Source organism: Spermophilus citellus (assembly GCF_964194105.1).
Source record: "Spermophilus citellus genome assembly, chromosome: 12".
NCBI classification, from domain to species: domain Eukaryota; kingdom Metazoa; phylum Chordata; class Mammalia; order Rodentia; family Sciuridae; genus Spermophilus; species Spermophilus citellus.
The window spans coordinates 103,799,503-103,813,977 of NC_138198.1; the positions used below are offsets into that span (position 1 = coordinate 103,799,503).

The 14,475-nt window shown below is 50.1% G+C and overlaps 1 protein-coding gene across 3 annotated transcripts in view; it reads right to left on the reverse strand.

Annotated features, from left to right (window-relative positions):
- Positions 1-14,475, reverse strand: part of LOXHD1 (lipoxygenase homology PLAT domains 1) — a gene marked incomplete at both ends in the record, with an annotated part of 139,103 nt that overhangs the window by 46,049 nt on the left and 78,579 nt on the right. For all 3 annotated transcript variants that reach the window (XM_081263228.1, XM_081263227.1, XM_081263226.1), the window contains 5 exons: positions 3,896-4,077; positions 8,269-8,433; positions 9,768-9,896; positions 11,662-11,766; positions 12,529-12,695. In XM_081263228.1, coding sequence (XP_081119354.1) covers positions 3,896-4,077; positions 8,269-8,433; positions 9,768-9,896; positions 11,662-11,766; positions 12,529-12,695 — 748 coding nt within the window. The remainder of the gene's footprint in view (positions 1-3,895; positions 4,078-8,268; positions 8,434-9,767; positions 9,897-11,661; positions 11,767-12,528; positions 12,696-14,475) is intronic.

Consider the following 14,475-nt stretch of genomic DNA (forward strand, 5'->3'; position numbering starts at 1 on the left):
CCATGCCTTTTCTGCACTCCCACAAACTCCAGTCCTGCAAACTTGACATTCCCTTGCCACAGAACCTTTGCATGTGCTTTGCCAGTGTCCCTTGGACTTCCCAAGAAAGTCAATTCTCTTCATGACGGGTGCCCAGCTTAGTGTGGCTCCCCCTCTGGGTACTTCCCACAGACAGAAGTTTGTGTGTTGCCTTCTGTCTCTTCCACCACTGCATTGTACCTATTCTTTCTTTTAGCACTGAAAGCCACAGGGCAGGCACCTGTGTTCATCATTGTATCCCCAAAGCCAGGAACAGTGCCTGTGACCTGGGCACTCAACCAGCAGACCAGTGGTGGTGGAGAGGACCAAAGAATGAGTATTTTTGTTCCCTTCCCTACAAGGTGGGTATGATGACATCAGCCCTCATAACACTTTACAATGGTGTGCCCGGGCAAGCCCTGAACTGGGGGAAGCCGATCTCTCTCTCCTGCCTGAAGCCTACAGGCAATGGGGTGCCAGGGAGCAGCTCCTTCAGAACTGACAGGTCCCTGACCCCTCAGAGCCTCTTTAAGGAAGTGGTGGGGTGGCCAGACACAGGGCAAGGCCATGCACTTGTCCACGGTGCACCTGTGGGCGCTCTGTCTGCCAGGCTGCCTGCCCAACCAGCCCGACTCAAGCACCCCTGTGAGACTCTTGGGCCTCTCTGGGTTCTCATATGTCATGTTCTCCTCTAAAATGATGCTGTATGTACCGATCCACACCCTGCCTGTCCATAAGAGGATCGGGACAAGTTGAGGAAGGGCAAAGAGAAAAGAAGGGCAGGGTCAGCTGGCAGTGTCACCCGGATGTCCTGGCTGATGGTCCCCAGAATGCCTACATAAGGTTGGGGGCTGAGGTGGGGTGTCTGCAGATGTGAGTTGCCTGTCAGTTTCTCTGCAGAAGTGGCCGCCCAGCTGGCTCCACCAAGCTCTCAGGGGCCACAAAGAGGTGGCAGAGTCAGTTCTGGCATGAATGGAGAGCTCTTGATGAGACAACGGTGTCTGAATGATCGACTGAGTCATTCATCCAATGCAAAGCCTCCAGAACTTCAGCCAGAAGTGACCTCTGCATGAGCTAGGGCTGCCTCCAACCCTGGCCTCCCCACCCGGCCGCAGTGGTGGGGCATCGGCACTCATGCTCCCCAGTTCTTACCCTGGCTCTGCCCCTCCGACCTGTGTGACCTGAGGCAAGCCACTTGACCTCCGGGCCTTAATGTCCTTGTCTATGAAATGGGGAGAACACATCTTGCTCAGCTGATGCAGGAGTATAGGGGAACCTCTGAAAGTCACTTCCAGGTCTAAGGTTATGGGCATGATCACGGTTCTCTGGCTCTACGTGCCTGGCAGAACCCCACATGGCTGCACATTCTGTGGGTGGACAAGGATGCGACAGCTGCCCTGTGGCACCTCCCCTCCCCATTGCCACCACCCCTCTGCATCAGAGGAGTGAAAATCAGTGGCCATGATGGCTATCTGGAGACCCTGAGGCTTCTGAGTCTCTAAACAAAGATCAGTGTTTTCACTGCCATGGAAATTGTAAACGAGGCCTTACTCTTCCCCATCTAGACATGCGCAGAAGCTGCGGGAGGACTCCCTGGTCCTCAGGATCTCCATCTGAGGACCCAGCTGCCCAGTAGGACCAGGCAGTAAAGGGTCAGTGACTCTCCCTCTGGCCACAGGCCTCTTTCCTCCTTCCCCTCCCACTGCCTTGAGGTGTGAGATGTGTGAGCCTCTGGCTGCAATGATACCTCTGAGACCTGAATCTACCAGCTACTTGGTTGGATGCACCAGGAGCTGACTCAACAGTTATCCCTCAAATGCCAGGAGGCCTTTAGAGGACTGTTGGTCACAGATGGTGGGCCTCAGAGGATGTCAGCATCAGAAGGGACCTGGGATTCTCCTGCAAGGTGAAAGAAATAAGCAGAGAAGGTTCTGGAGTACAGAGCCCTGCTCTGCTGTTTTAGGATAACTGGAGTAAGTCTCTAAGCCTTCCTGTGCTGTTTCCTCATCTGTGAAATGGGATGATTATACTGCCACCCTCCTGGACATGTCATGAGGAGCTTGCAGGAAGGGCTCGCTCGAGGACTCTGAGCTCTTCTTGTTCTTTTCCCAGATAACCCTGTGTCCTTGCGTGGGGAGAAGTGGTGGCTGGCTCATGGGCTAGTGGCTGAGTGAGAGTCAGTGCTGGCCATCCCCGGGCTCTCCTCTCACCTGGAGATCCACTGGACAACAGAAAGGAAGAGAGGGGTGTGGGCAGGAGGAGGGGCAGGGGCTAGAGACAAAGCCTTTTTGTGTGTTCTCAAGGTCTCAAACTCAAATAGATTTGAAAAGAAAAAAAAATAGCAACAAATTACTGGCAAATTATAGCTGCTTGTTAGCGGGGACTTCATTGATGAAAGTCTCCAGAAGTCCTGCTGAGGTGTAACCACAGCCTCAGCCACTGACGGCATTGGGCTCAGATGACTCACGCCATGACATCTTGGGTGGTGAGATGTGAGTTTTATGTGGATAAATGAATCAGCCTTGAATTTTTCTTGCTAAAAGACTCAACAAAGGTGGCAGACCTTCCCACGAGTGCCTGAATGGTCCCTAAGAAGGTCTCCTGGGACAGCCACTGACTGATCAATAATGAGGAAGAGTTGGGGGCTTTGTTTCCCATAACCAGCAAAGAAGGGGTGTCTCCACAGGTCCCTGCTACTTGGAGAGTTGAGGCCCCTGAGGTTCCTGGCCCTTCTCATTCCTGCTGTTTCCCTAAGTCACATCATGCTCCTCCAGGCCCTCTGGCTAAACCTCAATCTGCAAGCTTTATTTATTTCCTCCTCTGGGGTGCTGGTCATGCTGTTCCCTGCACAAGGAATACCATTCCTCCTTGTCCCTGCATGTGTCCACTTTCATGCCCAGCCAAAACCAGCTCTTCCAAGAGCCCTTTCCTTCCCTAGATACCTATGGGCTCCAGCTCCGCCCACTTGCTAGATCTGGCCGAGGCTCAGGGTGCTATTCCAGAGCCAGTCCTTCCAGATTCAGAGACTGCGTCCACTGTTTCCTACTGGTGTGGCTTTCTGTAAGCCCCTGAGCACCCTATGCCTTGGTTTCCCCCTCTTTGCCCAGGGATCGGTCCAGCAGGGTTGCTATGAGAGTTCTGTGAATGAATATAGATAAATCCTTGAGGTTCGTGCGCTCTGACCCACAGGGTCAATTATGGTGACAATCACCAGACCCAGAAGCTTTGTGTGGATTCTGGGGTTCTCACCCACACTGCAGAACTCTTGAAGGCAGGGGCGGGGCCTCTCCTGCTCTCGTATCTCCCACCCGCTGGGTATACTGCAGGGATCCTGGGTCAGAGTAGGCACTGAATGGGGGGGTGTGGGACTCCAGGGGGCTGGGACCTACACCCATACCAAACTTCAGGGAAAACCCCCACTGCCCAGACCTGACAGGGAGCTGGGGAACACACGGATGTTCTTCTCTATTGGATTGCTTGGTCGTGGCTTGCAAGCTGAGCAGTAGACCTGTCCCCAAGTGATCACTAGTGGTGAGATTTGTATGCCACTCCCCAGATCCCCCAGACCAGCCTGCCCAGAAGCCTTGCTCCAACTATAGACCTGAGTTTTGTGGTGGACTCACGGGAGACAACCTGTTGCCATCGTTTCTCTCATTTTCCCATATCCTAGCCATTCGTTGCCTCTGGTCCTGACCCTAGTCCTGGAGGGCCAGAGCCAGCTTCACTGTCCTCCTGGTTGGTGGGAGGTTCTGAAGCCCAGAGACACTAGATGAGCTGCCCAGCTCCCACTATGAAGGGCACGTCCTGCCCTCAACGCAGGCTTCTCTCCCTGTCTCTGACCCGCCACCTCTGCAGGCAGCTTGCTGAGCCCAGGTACCTCCACGATGAAGCGGGAGGCAGACTTCCTCTCAAAGAACAGCTTCTGCTCCCTCTTGTTGGTGCACAGAAACTTCTGCCGCGTGCACACGGCATCGCAGCCATAGATGACGATGAAGATGTTGGCATCTGTCCCAGCAGCAAAGACATCGCTGGTGTAGAGGGTGATCTCGTAAGGGACAACTGAGGGGGGGGGGGGTGGCAAGAGGGGGCGAGAGAATGGAAGACAAAGGCAGGTGAGGTCAAGTTCTTCACCAGCCCAGACCCTTTCACTGGGGAGCTGCTGCTCCTGGACCTGACTTTCACATGGTCGCCTAGCAACCACAGGGTGGTCCTGTTCCATGTCTTGCAATCACAGAAATCCTCCGATCCCTCAGACCAGATCAGGGTCGCTGAGCCTCAGGCATCACAAGACCAGTACAGCAGACTGACAGAAGGCCCAAGTTATGGAATTTGACAAGCCCAAGCTTGAATCTGACTTAACTATCCATGTGACCTGAGCAAGTTAGTTATGAACCTTAGTTTCTGTTATCTGTAAAGTCCCCTCAACATGGTGCTCAGCTGGACATTCTGTAATCAGGAGCACTAGATTTCAGGGGACTCACCAACCAGATCTCCCGGCTTCAGTGGTGAGAATCCTCTCTCCTTTCTCCCCAGCTCTAGCTCCCAGCCTCACTTGCTTCAAGCTGGCCTGCCCTCCCCAACCTGTGCACCTGGACCTTCATTCAGTTACCTTCACTTTACAGAAGTGTCCTGTAGAGGAGGGACAGGAGGAGATGAGGGTGACCAGGTTTCCTCAGTTCTGGGACTACCGTCTGTCTTTAAAAGAGATCTGTCCCACCAGGGCTGTTAACAAGCAGCTACCCCATGAGCATCCACCAGCGGGAAGGACCAGCAAGTCTGCAGTGTTAGCTGAGGACCTTTTGATTCAGGAGCCTTGGGGAGCTTGTTAAAAATACAGATTCCCAAACTCCTCCTCAGATTGTCTGTGAGGTAGGTCTAACACACACTCTCCACTAAAGTTTGAAAACAGTAGTTTAAAAATCATGTATTGTAACTACTCATTTGGGTTCACGGGCAGCTTGTGAAGTGGGTTCAGCAAGCTACCCACCCAGTACTTTACAAACTTTATAGAATTGGGGCTGGGGTTGTAGCTCAGTGGAAGAGTGCTTGCCTAGCATGTGTGAGGCACTAGGTTCGATTCTCAGCACCACCTACAAATAAATAAAATAAAGGTCCATCAACAACTAAAAAATATTTTTTAAAAACTATATGGAATAGAAAATCTCACTGTATGTCCCACAGAGGGAGGGTAAATTTTTTGTGACACTTTCATTTGTTGCATATGTATATGAATGTGTATGGTTACTGTAGGCCTCAGTAAAATAAGGAGAGAGAGAGAGAGAGAGAGAGATAACACACAAGAGAGAAATCCCAGAGGAAAATGCTCAAGAGAACAGGCAGTTCTGGCTTCTCCAGACAAGGAATTTGCTCTTCATTTATTTTCAGGGTGCTTTGACGCAGACCTGTGATAGTGACACTTGTAACTGTCATTCATGGAGGACTTGCTATGTGCCAGATTCTATATTAAGCACTCTAAAGGCCTCATCTCTTTTCATCCTCATGATGACCTGATGGAGTAGGTATTGTTTTACCCATTTTATAACATGAGGAAATCATGGCTCAGAGAAATCACTTGCCTGAGATGAACATGGTGGTATTCAAACTTGAACCCAGACTTGTCTGACCTCAGAGCCTATACAGTCTACCCCCAGGGTGAAATGGAAGAACGGACTGCCTCCTGCCACCAGCCACAGGGAGAGCATGCCGTGGAGGCCCATAAAGATGACATGGAGCCCCACAGTGGCCCAAGAGGGCCCCACTTATGTGTTGCTGAGAAATAGAGGCCTTAACCCTGCCAGGCCCTCAAGACACAGGGAGGCTCATCTCTGCAGTCCTGTGAGGATTCAGGTTGCTCCCTGGCCTGAAGCCTGGGAGGCCTGAGAGAAAAGCTGGTGATGGAGTTTGGGCTGTCCTGAGACCAGCGGGCAGCAGCAGAAGCCCTGGATGTTTCTGAGTAGGAACAGCCCCACCCTGAGCCCTCATGGCTCCAGGCCTGGGCCCACATTTGGTTTCTGGTTTTTAGTTCTGCCTCTGCCATGGGGTAGCTGTGTGTCCTTGGGCCTTGGTTTCTTCACCTATAAAACGAGGAGGTTTAACTAGACTGTGGTTCAGTTTGTTTCATGAACCACAAATACATTTATTAAGAACATCCAGGAAAAACCTTGATGTGTGAAAGTTGAGGAAGAGCTCAAGATGGCCTGGGGAGGGTCCCCTCTTAGACTTTCTCCTCCCCAAACTCACTGCCCTGGGACACCTCCCTCCCCTGTCATGACCCTCAGACATATGTGGAAGCCAAAAGTCCCTCCTGGCTGTGACATGACACAGCTCTGCCTTTGTAGTTCCAGACTGGGGCCTGCCTCCCCTGGGGACTGCATGTCCAGAGCCTCCGCCGCCCCTTTCTGATTCTCTGGCCTCTGGGGCAGGTCCTCGGTCGCCCCACCAGGAGCACTTGTGGTCTCTTGTCACTGGCTTCACAGGGGATCACACCACCTTGACAACCGTCACACCTAGCTTCCAACATGCTCTCCAGTATCCTGCCTGGGACTGCTGACACTGTTTTCTATCAGTCCTGGACCAAGCTCCCTGGTTCCCTGGAGCCCATGGCTTTGGACCCGGAGGCCTTCTCTGGAAGTAGGTCCTGAGCAGTCGACTCCTCCCCCCTCTTCCCACCCTGAGAGTTTCACATTCACGCGGCACCCAGCTCTTCATTCTGGCTTTCCTGAACAATTTCCTTTTGTGGTCTTTTTTCTTTTCTCCCCTTCCTTCCTTTCTCTCCCCACCTTTTTGCTTTTTTTTTTTCTTTTGGAAAAAGAGAGTCCAAGGCAAGGGGCAAATGGGTTGCTTTTACCATCAGGCTAGAACTGAATACAGTCAGCCCTCCATTTCTGCAGGTTCTGCATCTGCAGATTCAACTAACCATGATTAAAAAAAAAAAAAAAAAAAAGTTGTGTCTGTCCTAAACATGTACAGACATTTTTCCTTATTGTTATGCCCTAATCAACACAGAATCCCAACTATTTACATAGCATTTACATTGTCTTTTTTTTTAGCATTTACATTGTATGAGGCACAAGAACTCATCTAGAGATAATTTAAATTATACAGGAGGCTGTGCATAGAGGATATGTGAATGTTATGTTGTTTCATACAGGAGACTCCAGCATCTGCAGATTTCAGTGTCTGTGGGGGGTCCTGGAATCAATTCCCCAGACTGTCAAGGGACAACTACATATTCAAAGTCAGGCCACACAAACTCTTACACGTTTGGTGGGACACAGAGCAAGTCCTGTCCTAGGGCACAGAGGGGATGGGTACATCTGCTCTTGAGGGTCCCAACCAGTCCTTCTGCCAGCCCTATGTGTGTCTGTCAGTTCAGAGTCTGCCCTGTGCTGCAGGCAGCTCCTAGGAGCAAGGACTAGATCTAGGGTTTGCTTTGTGCCTGCCTGCCTAGGGACTTCACTGGAGGGGGAAATGTCACTTTACTTCAGGCTTTGGATCAGAAAATATTTCACTGGAATTGCTTTAGGGGGAAAAGTGCATCACAGATTCATGCTGTTTGTTGCTTTGGGAAAATATTTTGGTAGAGTTCATTATTTAGCTAGAAAAAAAAAAGTTGTCGTATGCTCTGGGTTTGGTTCAGATTTTACCAAATTCAGACAGATTATTTATAGTTTTGTTGACTTCAGTTTGATTCCCAGGTCCTAAAATGCACTTACACATATATAAACATTTAATGTCTATGATCAGCTGACAACAGTAGAGGGGAAATGTCAAAATGTCACAAGCTACTCCAATAAAAGGAATTACATTGACTTCCTTTTTGAGTTCTCCCGCCTCCTCCTAACCCTCATGTAGCGGGGATTTCTTTGGCATGTAGATGCCTGGAAGAAGGATTGGTGGTGGCTTGGTCACCATTCCCCACAGTTAGACCAGTCTTTTTGATACTAGAACCACCCTACATTATTATCTCTATTTAACAAATGAGGAAACTGAGGCCTAGAGAGATCAGGCTCTCTTTGTGCTGTCACAGCTAGTTTGCAGTGAGTTTGGAATAAGTCCTGTGTTTTCTTTCCCTGAGGTTATGCCCACAGTTCCATGGCTGCTGCCTCTGCCCCCCACCCCAAGCTCAGGAAATTTGGGGAAGGAATGAGAGAGCCGAGTGGAGTGGACCCTGGAGGAGGACGGGGGTGAAGTCGGGTGGCAGGTACTGGGATTCTGAGGGGGACAGGCCTTGCCGTGTGTGGTGCTCACATGGTGTGTACAGTCTTGTCTGAAGCTCTGCGTGGAAAAGGTCTCTGACAATGGTCCCGTCATCTTCATCCTTGGCCAGCCAACGGCCACAGGGAAACGTCATGCACTTTCCAAGAGATGGGGCGTCCACTTCTACCCAGTCTACAAACCAGCCTGGGGCCTTGCCTGGAAAGAGAGGAGACCCAGAAACCATCAGGAACTTGTGCAGAGATGGTTTCCTGTGGGTTCCTGCAGGGACTCCAGACATCCTCCCTGACTGGCTGGCGGACACCCAGAGCTCCGCCACTCCTGCGTCATTCCTTCTGCTGACAGCACTGTTGAGATGATTCCTGTTAATATGTGCACACTGCTGGGGCTGGATCACACCCCGGGCTGCTGCCAGCAAAATTAGCAACAGTGAAGGAGCACAGGGAGGTAACAGGAGGTCAGAGACATTCTGAGGGGAGGAAAGTGGATGCAGTCCAGGGTGGAAGGAGCTCCAAACAGGGAGCCCAGGGATGCTGCAGGGAGCCTGAGCCTACAGAGGCAATCATGCCACTCAATGGCAGGATGACACTCACAGCTTCCTGGCTCAGTTTGTGATGCAGGAGGAGGAGGGAAATGAGTGGAGGAATGATGCTCCTCCCAGAGTGCTCCAGCTTCAAGAAAGCAATGGAAACACGGCAGAGAGCCCTGTTCCTGCAGTCTTGACAGTCATGGATTCTAGGACCAGGATCCCTTCCTTAAGCTTAGAAGGGTGGTTTTGGCACTAAGAAAAAGGATCCACCCAGCGACTTGGGAGGCAGAGGCAGGAGGATTGCGAGTACAGAGCCAGCCTCAGCAATTTAGTGAGGCAGTAAGCAACTCAGTGAGACCCTGTCTCTAAATAAAATACAAAATAGGGCTGGGGATGTGGCTCAGTGGTCGAGTGCCCCTGAGTTCAATCTCTGGTACCTAAAAACAAAAATTAAAAAAAAAAAAGAGTCCAACTTTACTCAGAGAGAGCAAACACAGGTACATCCTCTGCCTGTCTGCAGTGCCTGTGGGTTCCACGAAGGGCTGGCTAGATCAGTGGTTGTAAAGTGGGGACTCCAGGCCAGCAGGCTCTACAATACCCAAGGACTTGGGAGATGTGCATATTCTCAGGCACCTTCCCAGACCTGTTGAATCTAGTCTGGTGGGAGAGAACCCTGTGCTTTAAAACCCCTGCCCTACCCCACGTGATTCTGATGCACACTCAAATCAGAGAGCCAGAGTTAGGTCAGGGAGTTTCGAATCTAGCCTCATATTAACTTTACTGAGGTTGGGGAATGGGTAAAGGCTTTAAAAATTTCCAGTTTCCAGGTCCCAACCCAAACCAATTAGACCAGAATCGGTGTACAGCCAGGGCTCCAATGGACTAGAGGGTTGGAGAAGCTGTGTTATTATGGAAGGAAGATGGTGTCCAAATCTCCAAGTTCAGATGCCCACAGGGGTCTGAACATGGTGCTCATGGAGAGAACAGGGGAGGGAGGCCAAACCTGTGTTGTCATGGCCGATCCTGACTTTCCACAGGTCTCCCAGATCCAGCGTCTCTACTGTGAAGATTTCAATGCTGTCTCTCTCAAATTTGTCACTGTTGGTCTTGGAGGATTTCAGGAGGGTTGTTCCTGCCAACCAAATGACCCCAACATGACTGGCTGACCCTGAGATCTATCCAATCATGTTAGCCACCAACCCATTTTGTCTCTCTCCACAATGACCAAACTTCTCAACTCTAAAGCTGAATTTAGACATGCAGTTATCACCCACCAGGCACTTTGGCACATTTGGGGTGTGTGTGTGTGTGTGTGTGTGTGTGTGTGTTTTCTTTTATTGAGCTTTGCTGTAACCCTTTCAAGTATACATTTTTTTTCTAGTTTATACCCAAAGAAAGGCCTTCTCCAAGGAGAAGGTGGTGGGGTTCTATGTCAACATCTACATTCTTTCCTAACTCTTCATGATTCTCCACGTGTGGAAGGAACTACCAGTAAAACCACCCTTCCCATGCTCACTGAGAAAACAGGGGCCCCCTATGCAGATGGGACAAAGGGAATTCTCTGGAGACTCTCATCTGGAAGGCTGGAGAGATGGCATCAAATACCTCCCACCTGCCATCTCTCATGTGGAATCTGGGGACTCCGACTGTGGGTCAGCCTGAAATTTGAGCTGGTCTCAGAATCACCTCCATCCCCTCCTGCCTCAGCTTGCCTTGAAGTCTCCCCTGCCCCTGCCCTCAGTCCTACTGTGGTCCCACCTCACATAGAAAGTCTCTGGCATTCATAGCCTCATTGCAGACTGGCATAAACGCATAGAGAGACAGACCTTGGTCCAAATACCTGGCTCTGCCTCTTGCCATCTGGACTATCTTGGACAAATTGCTCAATGTCTCTGAGACTTGGTTCCTCAAATGTCAAAAAGAGGTGTTCTTGTTCCCTTCCCTGTAGGGTTGTTGTAAGAACATAATAAGATGATGACGGTCAAGGGCGCAAGAGTGCGTCCAGGCAAGTAAGAGCAGATGTTGGAGCCATGGATTCCTTTGACCATGGTTCAGGAGCCAGCACAACCACATACAGTAGAAGTTATAAATTAATTGGTTCATCATTCATTATTTGCTTTATCTAACCCGTTAAATAATAATAATGATTAGTATTTATTGAATAACACTTTGACCCAAATATTTCACATGTTCAATTAATTCCATGAAATTCACAATTCTATGAGGCACATAAAGTTTTTATCTTTATTTTACAAGTGGGGAAAACTAAGTCACAGAGAGGTTAAGCAGCTTGTCTGAGGTCATACAACTCATGAATGGTGGTGTGGAAATTTGAACCAATCAGTTAAGTTCCCCAGGCTGAGGTCTCTATTAGCTCACTGTCATATTAGAATATAAGCACCCATGGCTCAGGATAAGCCTTCATTCTTCAAGAACAGTTGGCATGCAGTTCTGAACTCACAAGCTCTGAGCTAATGCATGATGACAACTTGAGGGCTGATTCTCAAAACTCAGACACAATGACTGGATGGAGGCATCGAGAAGATCCTAGCCCAGCACTAAATGCCCCCTTCTCTGGGTTGCTATGCAAAGGCTTCAGAGTAACTCCAGGACACCTTGGGCATCTCATACTAAAGAAGAATGGCGTCCACTGGCTGGAGCTCATAGGAGGTTGGGAGGAGCCACTTTTTCCCAGGTGTTACTGGGGTGCATTTTGGGCAAGGGACATCTCTGCCATTAGAACAGAAGAGAAAGCTGACCCAGAGGAGATATTTTAGGAAAAAAGGAACTTTCTTTCTTGTATGGGGCTGGGTTCAGCAATCAGAATTTCCCTGGACACTTCTGAGTCCCAGAGAGGGACAGATGTGGGTAAGCTTTGGTCCCCATTGCTTTCTTACCCGTGTCATCTTGTGTGCCAAAGAGCGTGATGAAGACGTTGGCATCGGTACCTGCATTCTTCTTGTCCCCTGTCTTTATGGTCACTGAGAACGTGGTTGATTTATCTGCCAGGAGAAGAATGTAGAGAAGTGAGCTGCAGACTGCTCAAGTCTCCTGGAGGGAGGAGAGAGGACCGCCACCTCCAGGAGGGCTTCCTTGCTCCCCACCTCTGGCCCCATCAGGCCAGCTCTTTCCCTACTCTCTCAATCCTACACTCCTGGACCCCAGGATTAGAAATAAGCACATTTCCATGATCACTTTACTTGCAGTATGTGTTTTTCTGAAGTTGCCTGAGGGTGGAGATAATGTCCCCTGACCCTGGCTCACACAGGAAACCCTCAATCAATAGAGTCAATAGGACAGAGGAGATGAAGTGGGGGTGGGGATGGTGATTGGGAGAATCCAGGGGACCAGGCAGGAGCCCTGGGCTGACTGCCATCTGGGATACAGGTTTCAGGGAAGAGCACAAGCATCAGGGGACTCTTGAGGGCCAGTGTTCATTGCTTCCCTGGACACAAATGCACTGGGAGCCTCTCATGTGCCTGGAGGGAAGGACAAAAGATGAATCAGATCTGGCTACGACCATTCCATCCCGACAGTAACCCCACGTACTTTACAAACTGTACTTTATAGTGAGTGTTTTGCTGGGCATATGGGAACATGCTTCCCACCCTGTCCTCTCCTTCCTTGCTGTGGAGGAAAGAGAAGGTGATGCATCTGGATTGTACCCAGAGCCCTTGGGGAGGAAGGAAAGATGGAGATCAAAAGTGGAGGAGAGGAGGGGGCAGGGATTCTGGAGGGAGAAAATCAGCTCTAGTTTAGAAAACCTTTTTGCTCCAGAGCCAGGTTGTCAAGGGGGTTACTGTCACCATGTCCCCCACCCTCCTCATCCTCGCTGGGCAGCACATAGGACTCGTCCACTGGCAACAGCTCCCTGGACAGCTGGCCATCATCCTCCTCCACTGCCAGCCAGCGTTGGCACGGGAAGTAGTACCTGTAGGGATGGGGAGGGAAGGTTGGGAATGTCCTCTTAGGAAGGTTTCCTGCAGGAGCAGGTATGGGCTGAGAGTGAGGGACACACAGTCCCCTCAATCCACCCTTCACGGCTTTGCCCTTCCAGCACATCCAACCTGAGAGGGACCCCATGGGTCACCTGTCTGGGGAATGGTCTCCAGACATCCCATTGAAGTTGGGTCATATTGGATGGAAGGAGAGGGCCTGTGGGAACTGATCCAACAACACTTTCTGGAACTAATCTATTAGCCAGAGCTACATTAGCAGAGCGTTTCATGGAAAGTGCTCCATACACATGTGTTAATAGATTTCGATGGAATGAACCAATTGTGCTTTGGGGAAAGTACAAAGGTTGAGGCTAAGGAGTAAACCCAGGGACATCTGGGGAAGGGAGGTCCTAGTCAGACTCCTCCATGGAGAGGAAGGGCCTAGCATGATGGAGGGTCCTGGACAGAAGGAAGGCAGGGCCAGGATGAGAGAAGCAGCTGAGCAGTAACCAGGGGCTTGCCTTTGCAATCAGTGTCTGCCTCTAAAACCTGGCTCTTCCTCTAATCATTGTGTGACCTCAAGCAAATCCCTCTACCTCTCTGTGCCAGGATTGTCAGAATTATCCAGTATAATTACAGGACTCCAAGTTACATTTGAATTTTAGATAAGCAATGAAAAATGTTTTCATGTATGTGCATCCAATATCGGGGATATACTGATATGGCTAAAGTAAGCCCTCAGAATTTGTTGATGCTATTGTTGTTATTATTGTTATTTTCCTTCCCTTTCTTTCTCCTTGACCATGCCTCGGCTATCTGGGGGCGGAGGCCTGAAAGAACCCCTGATCCGTAAGCAATAGAACAAGTCTAAGGACAGAGAAGGCTGTCCATCTCCAAGTTAGGAACATTGTACTCCACTTGTGTCTCCTGCTCCCCTGGGCCTGATGTGAAGCATAAGAGCCATTCAGGGACTAGTCCACAAAGGGGCAGGGGACAGTGTACTCCAAGGGTCTTGCCTCCATCTGGGCCCCATGTGCTCCTCTGGTCCTCAGTACCTTCAATTACCAACATGCCAGAGCAGCAGAGCCAGAGAGCACGACCTTAGTCCAGGGCTCGGATGGGGGGAAGGGACAATGTTATATTGATGGACATGGATTTCAAAGGCAGGAGGAGCTCAGCCAAGAGTGACAGAAGTTAAAAGGCCATAAAATTAATGTTTCAGGGCTGGGGTGCAGCTCCATGGTGGAGTGCTGGCCTCGCCTGCACAAGGCCCTGGGCTCAAATGTTCATTACTAGAAAAACAAAAAATCAGAGTTTCAGGGTGAAATGCATAGTGCTCCACTTCTTGCCCTTTAAATGTATGAATGGGAAAGTTAAAATTTCATTCAATCAAATAACTTCTGAATAATAGGCTATAGATCTAAATTATGGCCAATTAAGAGAGAGAGAGAGAGAGAGAGAGAGAGAGAGAGATAAAGGAAGGGGTGGAATGGGACAATGAGAATGTGAAGTCAGCAGGGGACAAGGACAGAGGGAGAGACAAAGGGCCATGGAGGTTAACCAGGGAGAGAGAAGAAAGTCAGAAACAGAAAAGCAAAGGTGCCGGCCCTCCCAAGCTCTGCGAGAGCTTCCTCAGAGCAGGAGCGTTCCTTGTCCCCGAGATACTTTTGAGTCTCAGTTGTCCCTGAGATACATTTTGAAGGCTCAGCATGCTCGAAGCTGCAGCACCGGCCAGCACACCTCCTCTCAGAACCAGAAACTGGGCCAGACCCG